The sequence below is a fragment of the Patagioenas fasciata genome, chromosome 1 (assembly GCF_037038585.1).
Source record: "Patagioenas fasciata isolate bPatFas1 chromosome 1, bPatFas1.hap1, whole genome shotgun sequence".
Classification (NCBI taxonomy): domain Eukaryota; kingdom Metazoa; phylum Chordata; class Aves; order Columbiformes; family Columbidae; genus Patagioenas; species Patagioenas fasciata.
The window spans coordinates 31,126,078-31,142,339 of record NC_092520.1 but is presented as its reverse complement, the minus strand read 5'-3'; the positions used below and the strand labels follow the sequence as shown (position 1 = coordinate 31,142,339).

Here is a 16,262-nt window from a genome sequence, read left to right as displayed (position 1 = left end):
TTAATTGTCAAAAAAGAGGCCAAAAAGTAAAGCACTGCTGGAGAAAAAGAAACTACAGAACACCTCGGTGTTGACAGGCACAACTGGGTACAACAGTTGTATTTCTCTAATCATCTGCCATCCCATCCGCTCATCTTCTTAGCTCTTTTACATGCAATTTACATTTTGTGTTTAACTTCCTCCCCCTTCATTTCCTCTGGATAGTCTGTGGTTTGACATTCAACCCACCATCAAAAGCTATTCCCGGTCAAATCTAAGGACTGCTCTTCTGTTTCTACTCTTTATCATCTATCTGGAGAATAATCCTGAACACAGATATTCTTAAATTAACAGCCACTTCTACCTTCCACTTTGACATTTCCACTTAACCTTACAGCATTTTTAGAATAATACCGTAAGGGATAGAAGCTTGCTCAAGACTCAGAAGAGAGAGGAAGAAAAAAACAACATTCCAAGACCCAAAGACCTGAGATCTGTCCAAAACAAATAACAAAGCAAATACATTACCTTGAACATATGAAAAATACAAGATGACAGAAATATAGCTGCAGAACAGCTTGTTGTCAGAAGCCAGACCAGTCCTGATTCCCTTTGGGAAAATTTGCAAAACCCAACAAAAAACTCAGCAGCGCACCCTTTCCCCAACAATGTGGCAAATAGAATTTTGTGATAAAAACCCCAGAGATTTGCTAAAAGCTCCAAAATATATTATGACTTCCATACTACTACTTGTTCTCCATCAGTAGCAACAATAGCAAAATGCTGCAACTCTCACATAGAGCAAAATAAAAGGTTTCATGAAATATCTAAGCACTTTAAGCCATTTGTCTTGTCCTTGCATTTAAGCATGATCTTATTTCCAGAAGATTTTCCTTCTGTCCTCTAGCTTTATATCGTGACTGAATTTGTGTTGTTATATTTAGAGAAGTCGGTATGAGCAGAAGGAAAAAAGAGGGAGAGGAGATAACTGAACACAGAATCCTAAACTGAACAGCTTATATATATTATATACAAATGTCAAAAGTGAGATAGGCTGAACTTTGGACAAGCAAAATTGCAGACAGGGACAACAAAGCATAAAGTGAACTGCAAGGTGATTCCTACCACATGCATTTATTTAACGTTTGTGTTGCTGTCGCTGTACAGACATTAGGATCTTGACCTCCTAAAGCAACTCACGGTTTTCTAGTCTACAGGCATCTCAGTTCACAACGTTCAAACTTGGGAGGATCCAATTTCACCACAGAATACTAAAATTCAAGGTGGGTACATGGGTAACTCACAAATTAATGACAAGTCGATTTGCAATACCTGTGTAGGGGGGTTGAAGGAGAGCACAACCCGCACCGATCCGGGCAGTGAAGCCATGATTTTTTCAGTGATAGCATTTCTTCTCTACTTTGGCCCAACACTGGACTAACAAGTTATTTCCAACAAGAAATAACTCTTTATCCACAGAGCATAGTTTATAGTGGCCAACAACTGACAAGAAGTTTCTGGGTCCATTTGGAAATATAACATTTTGTGTACATGTGGAAGTCTAACAATTCTTGTATCACTTTGCTAACCTTACTGGATTAGATGACATAAAATAGGCTTGGAGCTTGAGAACTGACAGCATAGATAAGCACATATAATGTTTTTAAGTTAAATTACAAACATACTCGATGACCCCTGCTTATAAAGTTGGGAGATTGTCAGTGTTCATGTGTCTCTCCAAACCTACCAACAGCTTCAACAACAAGAGATGGAAACTTTATGAATTGAAGATACTTGGTCTCAAGCTTATTTTCCTCATAGATGAAAGTCTTGTCATTGTTGACTTAATGCGATCATAACACAAGGAAAGGAGCTCACAAAGACATTGTTCCCTGAAACTCTCTATATTTGTTAACAATCTTCCCTGAAAGACCTCAAGACTCTCCTCTCCACAACGTAATGCACATGTGAAGACCAGTCGATTTTGTTGCAACAGTCCACTCTTTATTAAAGAATGGATAACACTACTATTTCACTACTACTGAAATATTTCCATACTCCAGTGTTGATCTTCCTTGTCCACAATGCTTATATATTGAGTTCTTCAGTTTAACTTGCTCTGTGCAGTCTAGAAGACGATTTCTGAGTTTTATCCATTCTTTTGACTGATCTCTACAGGAGGGCCAAAGAACGTGGCAATGTCCTTAGGGCAGTAATTTAGCATTATTGAGGAATGCTGTCAAACAGTTAATTTTTTCCCTATATTCCACAATTATACAAGACAGTTCAATAAGAAGTTTGTTGGTTGTTTTTTTTTCTTCATTAAGGGATTACAAATAAATCCTCCAAGACTTAAAATTTCTCTTCTAAAATCTTCCAGAGAGATTTTAAAAAGTAGCATAGAAGGCTAAAACAAAGGTCTTATCTGTTGTTTATGCAGAAAGCTGGATTTTTATTTCCATAATTACAAGAGTTGGGACTTTCCGTACTCAAAGGATAAACTGTGTTAGCTCCAACACTGCTTGTGTGTGATATAGCAAAACAAACAAAGCAGATCTTCTGGTTCAGAAATCAAAACTTCATAAAGGCAGTTTTTTAAAAACCCAATTAGCACACCACAAAGATCCTTTACCAAGAATCTCCAACTTCAGCAACTTAAATTTCTACCTATTCCAAGTGGCTTAATAATAAAAGTTACCTCTACTTATGAACCTTACCCTTTCCCTCTTCTTAGCTACTTAGAGCAATTCCACATTTATCTTAAAAGTGCCAATATTAAGTACTCATGATTCAGATGTAATATGCTTGCCAGAGGGACAGAGAGATGGATCTCCTGTTGTACAAAGTAGATTCATTGCATCTTTTTAGTCCTCTGCAAGAAAGATGTAAAAAAAAAAAAAAAGAAAATACAACAAAAGAACAAAAGGGGAAAAGTATCAAGCCTTGAATAATGAACAGTCAGAGCCCTTACACCTGAACTGCAACTTTTTGAAGCCTTCAGTGGGTTGTCTCTATTTTACCTCTGTTTCACCAACAGGTTAGAGGTTTCACATATACGGACATATGTTACAGGTCAGAAGGACTTATTCTCGCTTTTATTTATCTGGGAACTTAATACAGCATTTATGACCAACCATAACAGTGAAGAAAAAACAGATTGCATGAACTTCTTCCACCTTTCCAAATTCAGATACCAAACATACATAAGAAAAATACAGGATGCCCGACACTGGCATGTGTATAGCCATAAGGAAATCCTCAGTTGTTCACAAGAACAAGATTAATAGGATCATACAGCTTCTGTTTGTGTACCTAGCATATTTCCAGGGCAAAAATATATTTCTAAACTGTTCCTATCTTGCACAGCAGCAGACAGTAACACACACAGACGCCTGCCAGTGTGATGTTAAATACTCCAATGTGTGATTCAGTGAACTGCCAGTATTCCAGACTATACACTGCAACCAAAACCATAAGGCTCCTTGTTTTGGCTTTGTCTTGTTTTAGCTTACAGTCCTGCTTAAATGTATTTGCACTGTGTGATTCAAACAACATTTTTCTCCTAAAACCAGAGTGCCAACACAACTCTATCTATGTGCAACTGTAAGGACTCCTAAGAAAAGCCATGAGCAGAATCTGAATCCAACATCTACGTAGCTTCAGGATCATCCCGGTTGACTTATTCTTGCTACAATTTCATGCTAAATGGATATATAGGAACAAATCGTGGACATTTAGGACCAGGAAGAATGAACTCTGTAATTTAGCAAAATATTCTGGCCTAGTACTCAAGGAGCCTGGCAAAGACAATTTGGCCAAGGAGGCACATCAGGGAAGCACCTTTTAAAAGGTCTTATGATTAAATGGAAGTGACAGGCTTGCCTCACCTGGACATAAATTTCTTTCCCACTGTTAATCCTGCACATAAGACAGAACTACACGTTGTAAAGTCCTTAAAAATAATTTATTTGTTTTAAAAAAAGGGCAACCAAAAGAGACAGGTTTTAAACCAGAACCTGATAGTATCTGGAGCTTCTCCCCTCTCTAGAGCAGCAACAGGCTTTAGCAAAACAGGGAAGTTGAAACATGAAACGCTTCCAAAAACACCAGGACATGCAGAGCGAGAAGGAAGTGGTGCCAAGCCCTTCTTATCTCACTCCCTTCGTTTCAATGTCCTGCAATGAAGTTGAAGGCAATTTTGCAACTGACTTTGGCAGCTGCAGAATCGCATCCAGGGGCATTTGCCTTCCCAGTAGTCAGGCAACTGTTCTTTCACGCAAATTCACATCACATCCTCTGCACACACCTCATCTCACACACCAGTCCTCGGCCGCTTTATTAGCACAGGGGCGAGCAAGGTGAACAGGAGCCGATAGCGGTTTCATTGTTGCCATGTAAAAAATCGGGATTTATCAATATAAATATTTGTTCTGGAAATCTGAAAGTCTTTTAACTGTAGCCTTATTTAAAGGCTGCTCTCCTGATCCTTCTGAACAGTACACGAAGACAAAACAGAGGACAGATTACAGTGACCTACCTAAACAAGCAGCCTCATTAAATATATTTAACTGAAAGAAGAAGACGCTAGACACTTCAGGTTATTTTACAAGCAGCTTCACTATGTTTCTGGGCATTGACTAAGGGTGTTGCAGCCTGCAGTTCTGCCAGGAAACACTCAGTACAGTGAACCAGCTCTAACTCACTTGGGCTCAGCTTCCACAATAAACGCCAGTCTTGGACCAGCTATGCCAGAAACTGCAAATCTTTCAGCCCATCTAGGCCAAGCGCAAAGACTAGGCCAAGTTTCAACTGACCCCAGGCCCATCTCCTGTTCTACATTAAAAGCCTGTGACATTTTGAAGGCTTTTGTTGCAGAACGGGTTCAGAAAATGTTACCAAACCTGTATGCGCCACAGATAGCACTGAGTCATGGGTGCCGCACCCAGAGGTGTGCGGTTGGCAGCGATGTGCTCAAGGACATCCTTCAGTGACATGCTGGATGCCACCTGCCCTGCTTTGTGCTCACCCGGCTCTGTGGCTGAACAGGAGACTCTAAGAAGTCAAGATATAACCCCAGTTTTCTGAGATAGTTCAGATATCCTTGCTATTAATGTTCTTTTACAACATCCATCAACAAAAGACATGGCAGCAGGTCAGTAATCAATGAAGCAGTGTCACCAGCGTGTCACATGCTGTCCTCAAGTTCAACAGATCTGTCCACTTGATATCACGGTTTCTCCCCTCCTGCTCCCTGTTTACATGTATCCTCCAAATGCTACAGGAGTTTGTGCCAGAAAGGATGAGAGTCTAAGCTCTGAAGGCTTAATTTCGTAGTTATTTAAATACTTTCCTGCTTTCTAGTTAATTCCAGAACAGGTATTTCTCACTAAATCCAGGCACAGTTTGGTCTACCTGACTGAGATTAACTTTTTATGATATTTAATAGAATTCTGTAATAAAGCATAATTAATTGTTCTTCACCACATCAAAGCCTGAATAGGATGTCAGCAATTCTACATTTCACAAGAAAACCTTATTTATTTCAGATGTTGGAAGGGAGAAGGATGCTTGATAAAGAAGGATTTAGTCCACTTTCCAGCTCTGTCTTACCCTACTTAATCCCCCAATTATTACATTTGATTTGCCAGTGCTGCAATATCTTATTTAAAATACACATTATTTAAAAAAAATTCAAAAGCAAGGTATTAGAAAGAGTACTTCAGAGGAAGAGGAGCCACATGTGGTGGCACTTCTTAACTAGTGGTCTATCAATCCCACAAGAATGTAGCTAAGAAAACTGCAAACAAACAAAACAACCCACCCATAAAATAAAAGTACGAACCAAACATTCAAACTTAGCATACTTTTCAGTTGAGAATGTTTAAAAAGCATTATGGCAATACTGCACATATTAATAGTTGGTTGGTTTGTTTTTTTTAAAAAGACACATGGAGGAACTGGCTCAAATTCAATCCTTACCTAAGACAGGTGCTAGCACAGTCAATAGAATTTAGTCAAAGTCTGAATGGATCCAATTCTACAACTAACAAAAAGCATCGTTAAGAAAGAGTGCAAACTTCTGTATATTATGTGTGTGCATGGAAATGTGTCTCGGGAAATACGTATAATTGCCTTTATACCTCTAAGTGGCTTCTCTGCATCCCATCTATCAAGTTGTGTCCTCCCCGCTCTTCCCGTTTCTCAGAAAGTCTTGACTGATCTGGTGCAAAGCTCCATTTACCTCCCTACTGCATAGCTTGGTAGGAATGATAATTTCTTCACTATCTAAAAACAGCCCCTTCGAGGCACAGGTGGTTCCTGAAGAAAGTTGTACTAAGTTGTAACAGAAGCATCAACCCTCTCCCCGTCCAACCTTGCAGCCCCCCCAGCTACCCAAGGCATCTTCACCTCGTACTTATGATTTCTCAACTGAGAAAGGAAACGAGGAGGTTCTCTGCTAGCCCTGCAGTTAATTTAGGCTTTGCCACACTTCTCTGCCAATTCCGGCTGTATTAGCAGCTTTTAGCTGTCTCAGCCCACATAACACACTGGCTGTGCTACAATAACAGCTCAATCGTCACAGGATAAATCTTCTTGTTTAAGCATCCAAGGCAAGTCCTAGCTGGAAGCTGTTATGCACACGACCAAAATCAGGGGTGCTATGGACTTGTACCCCAGAAGTCCTGGGAACCTCAGAAGTCCTGAAAATTTCAGTTTTATGGTGAGGCAAAATGGCACTTCTCCAGTTCATATGGAAGATGAGAAAGAGCCAGAAATCTGAAAAATCTGAGAGCCCTCATCACCAAACATCTGCATTCATAGGCCCAAAAGGTCCAAAATCAGCTCTGGAATATCCAGTGTCTATGGCTCTTGCAGGAGCCAGACCTCTGGGCCCTTTTATGAAAGTGTGACACATTTCATCTCCCTTTGGAAATCAAACTGGAGGCAAATTTTAAAACTTTGCCAGGTTTTGAAGAGCACAGAGTGCAGCACTGTGCTTTGTTTTTCTTTGCTTTCGTTTTCAGTTTCATTTATCTAATCATACTAATGAAAATACATGATGTTATTCATAAGTATTATTAAATGAGTAAGTATTGAAAATCTAGGTACCATTGAAAGTCTCCCCATAATTTTTTCTTCTTCAATTCAAAATGTAAACAACACTTACAAAGGGTTTTATTAAGCCCACAAACCTCTATGGATAGTAAGAGACGTGGTAGGGTAATTGTTTTTGCAAGAGTTATCTTTCCTGCCATTTTTTAAAGTTTATCGTTGTCACAGTACTAAAGATATTCCTTATGATTTATTTCCCTAAACTCAGGAGAATGAATCCGGCTATTTTCTTTAATGGGTATTTATTTCAAGACAGCTCAGTGCAACATGTTCGATGAAAGGCGGCTTTACTGGGCAGTCTCACATCTTCCCTTCTGAAGGGAGAAAGGCCCTATGTGCTTCCTCTGCGTCACACTGCTAAGTCCTGAGTCAACAAGCCATGTAAAGCAGATGTGTAAATACCACCCAAAAAAGGCTGCTTTCTTCACTTGCTGCCTTGCTGCTGAAGCGGCTGCCTTGTCCCCCTTTCCTCCCCTCGTCCCCCCAGCCACATTCACCTCAGGAACAGACTCCATCCCACAGCAATGAACTACAGCAGAAAATACCAAAAAAACCCCTCCTCCTGTAAAATAAGCTTTGTCATTAAATTCACAAATTATTTCCACCCTAATACGTCAGCAGAACGCTCCCATATCTTTTGCTTTGTGAGGAACTCACACATCAGCTGTTTTGACTTTTATGCAAAATTTGCATTGAGTCCTTGATTTTCTAGGAAGTCTGAATTTCTCTTCGTCGCTGACACCCAAAAAACCAAATCAGCTAAAAGCCAAAAATCTTGAAAACCACAACCCAGAGGAGTCATGTTGCAAAGTAAATCGAAAAGAAACCCAAGTCTAGAGCTTCTGCTTTGAATGTCTTCTTTAATCAGGTTCTGAAGGATGAATTCAGTAGGGGACGACACATTCTGTTGGTTTATTTAGTTACTTAAGTTTTAGTTCAGAGTCAAATCCTCTCAGTGTTTCGCAGTTAACTGAATGTATTTCAGCATGAGACAGCAAGTACTAGAGGCCTCCCTGAAAGCTGTGTGACTGATATTACATAATTAACGTACTCTGAGCTACTTGCTTTGAACCAAAAAATTTCAAGAGGATTTCACTAAGGGTGCAAAGGACTCCATGACTACCTTTTGGGTTGGGTTTGTTCTAATATAGACTTCTGCACAAGGTGAGGGAAACACAAACATGCAGCTTCACAAAAACTGTGTTGATGTCACTTATCAGCTATTTCTGTTTCCACTGACATTGTTTTAAGCTAAAATAGTTTAGTTATTAAAATCACATACTTCTTCATGTACTTCTACTACAGTAATAATATAGAGGGCCAGAATCTCAGATTAAAAAAAAATTTAAAATTTTAAAAATTATGTAAGCACAAATTCCCAATTGGGAGGATTTTGTATGTTGGGGTGCATCTTCTCAATGAATCACTGGAAAAGTGGGGAAAGTAACTCAGGCCTGTGTCACAGCATTAGAGGAGAGCAACAGAATTAGCAAAAACAGCACTATAGTTAGAATACAAGTAGCACAGTCCATTTAGGAAACACTAGCACCCAGAAGATTAGTAAGGATCGATAGAGATCTTTTTTATATACATCAGAATACATATAGGTTTGCTGTTTTATACAAACAATATTCATCAGAAGTAAGTTTTGCTCTGTGGGCAACTAAACATTAATTGGCAGTCTCATGTGATATCCTGCTAAAACAATCAATTGTATAATAGTTTTCAAATAGCCTTCTAAACTGTTTCACTAGATGTATTACTATTTGAAGCAGTAGATCACACTTTGTTTTGGCTGAGGCTCCTAAATCTCTACATTTTGTTTGACCCCCAGATCTGTTGTACTTTATGCAAAAGGCCTCCGATTTCAGCAGAACCATTCAAACACAAAGCTATTCACACATGCAAGTGCTTGCAGAATCAGAGCAGTAAGCGAACACAATTTTAGTCCCTCTGTTCTACTGTTTCCCCAGCATAAAAACCTTATTGGTCTTCTACAGCTTTACCTCATACCTTGTCTGTCTTTTTGTCTTGTTTTTCCAATATGGCCATGTTTTCTTTCAGTATTTTCACAATCTCAGCAGGATTTTTGTGCGATTTACTAAACAAAGGCATGGTTTTTCTTCACCTGGATTTCTTCCTTCAGGATAGGACTGCCTTAAATCAAACAAGAAATAAAAACAGCTTTTAAGGTTTATGAGAAAATGCAATAAAAACACACAAAGACATCATGAATAAGAAAAGGATATGCCTCAGGCACTATATTTTGCTTCAGCTACTCAGTAAAGCAGTAAAAGTTCTCACACGCAGTTATTGCAAGTTCATCAAGGATTCACAAGCCACTGTTACCATGTGAAAAGCAACTACTCTGCACCTCTGCAGGAGCTGGATGCTCCCTAAAGCCCCGACCTACAGGCCGGCGCTCCAGCAAGGCTATGCCTATGTCCAAGGGTTTTTGGACACTGTGTATCTGGCAGCTTCCACTAGATTTCTAATAGGGGTTTCTGCCAAAATTCACCAGCTTCATCTCACTGCAGATAACTAACTGTAGATGTCAGAATATGAAGTGTCCCTTGTTTAGAGCACTGCAAGATAAGGTCCCAGCTTCTCCACCATTGCTCCTTCTTCTTCAGTTGGTTCTCTTTTACAGCCCAAATCTTCTCAAGAAGCAGCAGTTTAAGCTGACCCCTAAGTCTGCAGACTTCGAGAACCTATGGGTCAGATGTCACTTGTGCAAAACATTGCCTGAATTAAATAAGGAACGGAGGATCAGGCCCAAATACGGACACAAATATTTTCATGACATTTAAATGAAAGACTAAGTATTTTAACAAAAATGGTTTTGTTTAACTTAAAACATTCTTCCTCTGTATGGTTAGAAGTGCAAACACCACATCACTGTATTTATACATGAAACAAACCAGGTAGCTTAGTTTCTACGTAGCATTAAGTTGTGAATTCCCATGGGTTTTGCTGAGGGTCTGATACAAAGATCTAATTAAGTTAATGAATGAGATTAGGTGTTTAAAAGACTTATAGATGAAGTCCTTAGGGACATGGTTTAGTGCCATGTTAGGTTAATGGCTGGACTTGATGATCTCGAGGGTCTCTTCCAACCAAAATGATTCTATGAGTCTATAGATGGGAATATGCTCTGGTTAAGGCAGCACCACCTTCCATGGAGAGCCCAATATCATTCTGCACTGCATTCCAGTTTGTACAATAATAAAAAAGTGACAAAAAAAAAATCTCAACCACATAAAAGTACAAAATTCCAACCACAGACGAGTACCTTACAAAAAAAAAAAATCTACACAGACTCTGTCCTAATGTCTTATTAAAAACATTTCAAATATTTTTGCAGATTATCTTTACAAGAACAGTTTGTAGACATGCAGGAAATATTTTTAAATGTCTTATTTCAACCAAAAATTTTTTTATAGTGCCCAGAGTAAGTGAATTTGCATATAGCTTCTTATTTGTTCCTATGTAGGTGAGCTTTACAGGACTGTTTTCATGTTGAATATCTTAAAGCTCACCTCTTTCAGATTGTAATTTTCAAGTTCTTCACAATTCAGTTCAAACTCATTTTTATTTCTGCAGTTTTGGCTACATAACCTTCACTCCTTGGCTGAGCTCTCAACTGCAGAGTCCTGCTCCCATGGAGCTCACAACTGCAAGGTCTGCCAGCACCATCCAACCAGCAACAGAGTAGAGTCACCTCAACCTGACAACCTGCAAGACTGAAGACGGGGTATACAAACAACTAACTCATTTGGGCATGTCCAGCGACATACAAGACTTGGAAAAGACTGAAATGCCAGTATTATACAATAAATTAATTTTAAATGCTGCTAGCAAGTGCCAAACACCCCATAATCCTGCACGTGTTGCAATTAGAAGACTAGTAATTCACAACAGACTTCCAGAAGGACTTGATTCTGTATGCTTTTATTATCCGTGAAGACATGGCATGAGGATGCGAAAATGCAAGAGAGAAAGAGTCTGAGAGCAGGAGATAAACAGACACGTTGCATTTCAGAAAAGAAGTGTTTTCATCCAAGGTAGGGCAGGTTTATCAGATTGCTGAAGCCATCCTTTCATCTTCCCTTTTAGAAGTCTCCAGACAAGGAAGAGCAAAGGGGTAGCTAATTTAATTTTTAAATCGAAATACTCATGAGCTAGAGGTTCTGAGATTTAAAAAAAAAAAAAAGTAGTCCACATTTCTAACTGAAATGTTGACTATAAACACATTTTCTTGCAAAAAAGTAACTTACATAGCTGTCTAGAGTACGATGTCTGTATTTAAATAATCACTAATTCTGCCATAAAACTCCAAAAGCCAGGTTAGTGTTTTTCCATTGTACAGCTCCAGTCTCACCATCAAGTCACCACAGCACAGCTCCGTGATAAAATAGCATTTCTCTTCACTTCATACCCTACCAATGTCCTGATCACAACAGCAAAATCACCAATAATACAGCAGGAAGGGACTCAAGAGATGGTTTATCTCATCCCTCCACTGAACAGATTCAGGTCTTTGCTTCACTTCATTTATCAGTCTTACATACAAAGCAAAGCATCTGCTGTATGCAAGTGGAAGGAGACAGAGAGAAAAAGGGGAAGAGCCCCAGACAGGCATTAAATAACGTTTTTTGATTTACCCCTTTTCAGGAGACACTTTTGAACCCATCAGCATCTGGCAAAAGATGATCCATCACTTCAGAAAATACACACTGGCAGCTGCAGATTATGGCCCCTTTCGCTTCTCCATGCAGGAATCTCCCAGAGGGCAGGTAGAAGCAAATGGGGGTAAAGTCACTTTGCTTCTTAGTCCTATGGCTGGGTATTCCATAAGGTACACGGCAAAACAGCTCCAGCTTCGCTCCTCATGATTGGATTCTCTAGCTTCAAAGGAAGCATAAACTTTGCTAAAGCTCTTAACACAGCTGAGGCATTTCTGCCCATACTCCTCCTTAGATCAGCTCTTCGCTCACCAAGCTTTACTTGGAAAGTCTTCTCTTCGGTAGAGGCACTAATTTGGTTTAAATTCCCTATTCCTTTCATCACCTATTTTCAGTTCATTTTTTGGAACTCTTGTGTTTTTTCAGGCATCTAGCCTTCTGTCAAGGTTGCTTGAAATCGGCCAGTATGTTCAGAAGTTACCATGCAAAGACAAGTAGGATGAGAGATGGACAGCATGACCACATAAGCTTCGTTTCCTCAAGAAAGCAGTCTAAAAATAACTGAAATACAAAGACGAATGACAACCAACAAGAATGCAACACAGGCTTACCAACAGTAGCTCATACTGCAATCCCTTATTAATACATTTTAGGCAGAGAAAACACTGCAGAATCCATGCATCTGACATGGAAATACACTCAGTTGAATGTAATTGAAAATAAGCTAGTTGAAGGAAAATTACCATGTACAGGATGCCTGATTATCTGAGAAGGCAAGAGCAATTTGGAGACAAGATCTTATTTAGAGAGGCATGAGAATTAAGAGCCTACCCAAAAATTGTGGTGACTCAAAACAGGAAGGTACTATCAACACAGAAAAGGACTGGAATATCACTAACTGAGAAAGTGGATGGCCTCAAGGACTGAGATAATAAAAACAGCATAAAAATTAAGAGTAACAAGTATCAGATAATGCTGGAGAAGAGACAGAGAGATGGTAGATGCCCCATCCCTGGAGACATCCCAGGCCAGGCTGGACAGGGCTCTGAGCAACCTGATCTAGTTGAAGATGTCCCTGCTCATTGCAGGGGGTTGGACTAGGTGACCTTTGAAGGTCCCTTCCAACCCAAACTATTCTATGAGTCTATGAATATCTGCTTCAAGCTGAGGAGTCACCATGAGAAATTACAAAGACAGGTGACAAATGACTACACTGGTATTTTACTGACAAGAGAAAGACACAAATTTGTGATTAATTAAGAAAGTAACGCATGACTTTGTACAAAGTCTTGACGGAATTTCATATGGAACATTGTAAACAATACTGAACACCATAAAACCAACAGAAATTGGAGAGGTGCAGAGAGGGACCCTCAGATGGCCAGAAAAACAGGAAGCTACAAGTGCTTGCCTTGGTAAGCTTAGAAGAAAAATACAGGGAAGCCCAAGAAGTTATTTCAGCTCAAATAACAATAACACTTTATTTACACAGAATTGAGTGGCTATAAACTGCCGATGAATAAACTTAACCTGAAAATTCGAAGTTTTCTCACTGTTGGAGTTTTAACATTTTTAAATTACCTCCTCTAGCAGGCTCACTACAGAGCAACTGTTCATAAAGTTTTGAGGCTGCTGTCTAGCACGAAGGAACAGGGCTCAATGAGCCCCTTTCTTTCCTACTTTCTTAGAAAACCAATGGTTATTCAACAGCATATGTTTTTATAACATAAGAAATGCATCGTGGACACTCCTGAATTCTTAACGGGGGACGAGCCAACTTTTGAAACGTCTAGTTGTGATGATTTTGTTTCACTAGTGCTCTTGTGAGGAGCTTATGAGACCAAGGAAGAAATAGCAGTATCTCACCAGACCAGCTCCTGGCCCCATGGGTTGTCTCTCCTGGTCACGGGGTGAACACCCCGGCACCGCTGCAGCAGAGATGGTGGTTTCCAAAGCCTGCTGTTGCCATCAGCACGAATGGGATGTTTCAGCCACCAGAGCTGGAGAGTTCAGCGCATTTTACAAGCCACACTTTCACAAAAACACTTTCTCAGGGAATATGATCCCACGTTTGTTTGGGAGAAAAAAAAACGCATTGGTTTTATTTTAGGTAAGTAACAGAAACACCAAAAGGCAATTTTAAAGCGCCACTTTCCAAATGTTTGGCTGTTTCTGTTCGATTCAAAAAATGAAAAAGAAATATATATCACATAGACTAAAGCAGCAAGTTTAATCCAGAAGTAGACGAGGTTTACAAGACGTAAGTTTTAGGGTATTCAGTAGCCTGTCAAAAGTAACACAACATCCCTTCATACTCAGGGCATGCCTTCCCTTGGAGGCCTCCAACTCTGCAAACATTTAACCAAGATGGAAAGCACACTTCAAAAAAACCCTATATACCTGCTGTTACTCTTCTGTCTCTGCAAAGGGAGGAGCTGAAGCACAGAAAGATTAGAAGACCAACCCAAGGCCAACGTTAAAAAAAACCCAACCAAACAGTAGTTTTGTCAGGAATGAAAGGTAGATCATTCAACACCAAAGTCAGTGCTTTATCAGTCTTCAAAGTATCTTTTCCGACAGGTTATCTGCTCATAAAAGGAATGCACTAATAAATAATAAAAAAAAAAAATAGTGCATCTTGAGTTCTTTAATACAACTATAAAATACACTAAGAAATCTGGTTCTGTTTATAAGCACTCTCCCCAGTTTTTTTGCTCTTAGTCATATACTGTCTCAGAAGACTACAGCCCAACTGAGCTTGTAAGCACAGTGAAGGAAGAATAGAAGAATCTTGTCTTATTTCCTAACTTTCACCTACTTATTGATCATAATGGAAAGATTTGATGGAAACAGCCTCAAGTTGAGCCAGGGAAGGTTTAGACTGGATATTAGGAAAAAATTCTTCACGGAAACGGTGCCAGGCATTGGAACAGGTTGCCCAGGGAAGTGGTTGAGTCACCATCCCTGGAGGTGTTTAAAAGATGCATGAATTACATTCTTAAGGACATTGGTTTAATGACAGTGTTAAGTCAATGGTTGGACTCTATGATCTTGAGGGTCTTTTCCAACCAAAATGATTCTATGATTAACTCATACTGGGTGAGAGCTTCTTTGATGAAAAAAAGAACTTCATTTTCCATTCACCTCAGTTTGCCTACAACTCATATATTTTGGGCCTGAACGAGCACGCTTTCTTCATGATTTTGCCTTCATAATAAAAGCGATGCCTCATTCCTTTGTCGCTGCCTTCCGCAACATTTGGAAAAGTTGTTGCAATTACAGAGTCACATACTCAAACCAGGGAATGGAAGTAATCTGATCACCTGGAGAAGTCAAATCCATCCTTCCCCTGCTGTCCCCTCACACAACCCAAGTTTCATTTGGTACGCAGAAGGAATCAGGGCTACACAAGTAACCTCTCTGCAAACCTGCTTGGCAAGAAAAAAACCTCAATAATTTACTCATCATAAGCCTCATTGTTGGTTACTTGGTGCATTACCTGGAAGGAAGGTGGATATTGGCCAAAAGTTCATCTGAACACACAAAACATTGTGGTAATGCCTTACCATCACCATAAACACCTTTTTTAACAGGTGGCAAGCATCCAAAAAATCAGACATGGAACGTAAGTAGGTAGCTCTGCCCTTAGTCTGACCACCTCTACTAAATAATAACACATGGTTGTTTCATACTATTATGAAACTGAAGGCACACATGGTGATGCTCCACTCAAGTGCTGCAGTGTAGCTCTTTGGAAGCACTCAAAGAAATGAGTAATTCTGTTCTAAATTCAGTGCTTGAATGTTCATTCAACACAAAACAAAGAGCATATATGTCTCTCAGCAAACACATAGGATAAAATGAAACATCGAACAGCTCTCTGGTCACAGAGGCCACAGTTTGATAAACGCTTTGTCCCGTGACAGTGCCACCCTGCTCCACACCCATTCCCATCTCTACAGCCTCTGTTGGAGTGGTACAGCTGTTCGCAGGGCCACATGGTGAACCAGGTCAGGGAACTGACCCAGGTTAACAAAAATAGGCTGGTCGGGAAGTAAAAGCTCACACGGGTTTTCAGTCCAGTTCTCCCCACAGCCTTACAGAGAGCTGTTCCAGCACAAGATGGGGAGAAGAAGATGGAAAGAAAGTAGAGACACCAGGCTGCTGGACCAGATGCTACAGCTCAGGAGTTCACCAATCAAACCCAGAATGAGGCAGCAATGATGGGAAAGGAGCTATAAATGTGTGATGATACAAATCAAGACTGAAAGTTAATCTAGGTGTCTTGAGTGGGGTACAGAGCACAGACTACACTGGCACAGATAAATGCCAGAATTAAAGTTAGGAACTTCTTGAGTGTTTGACTTCACTGCCTACTGTCCTTTTATTGCAACAAGTCCTGTGCTATCACATTTATTATTATAAAATATTTATGATAAAAAAAATATATGCACACTGCAATGTCAGGTAACATTCAGATTCTAA

The 16,262-nt window shown here is 39.7% G+C and overlaps 1 protein-coding gene across 5 annotated transcripts in view; it reads right to left on the bottom strand.

Annotated features, from left to right (window-relative positions):
- Positions 1–16,262, bottom strand: part of CAB39L (calcium binding protein 39 like) — a 63,366-nt gene that overhangs the window by 26,967 nt on the left and 20,137 nt on the right. For 4 of the 5 annotated variants that reach the window (XM_065859841.2, XM_065859730.2, XM_065859801.2 and 1 more), the window contains one exon: positions 9,106–9,249. The exons of the other annotated variant lie outside the window; for it this stretch is intronic. In XM_065859841.2, coding sequence (XP_065715913.1) covers positions 9,106–9,207 — 102 coding nt within the window. In that variant the 5' untranslated portion in view covers positions 9,208–9,249. The remainder of the gene's footprint in view (positions 1–9,105; positions 9,250–16,262) is intronic. 5 annotated transcript variants of the gene reach the window in all.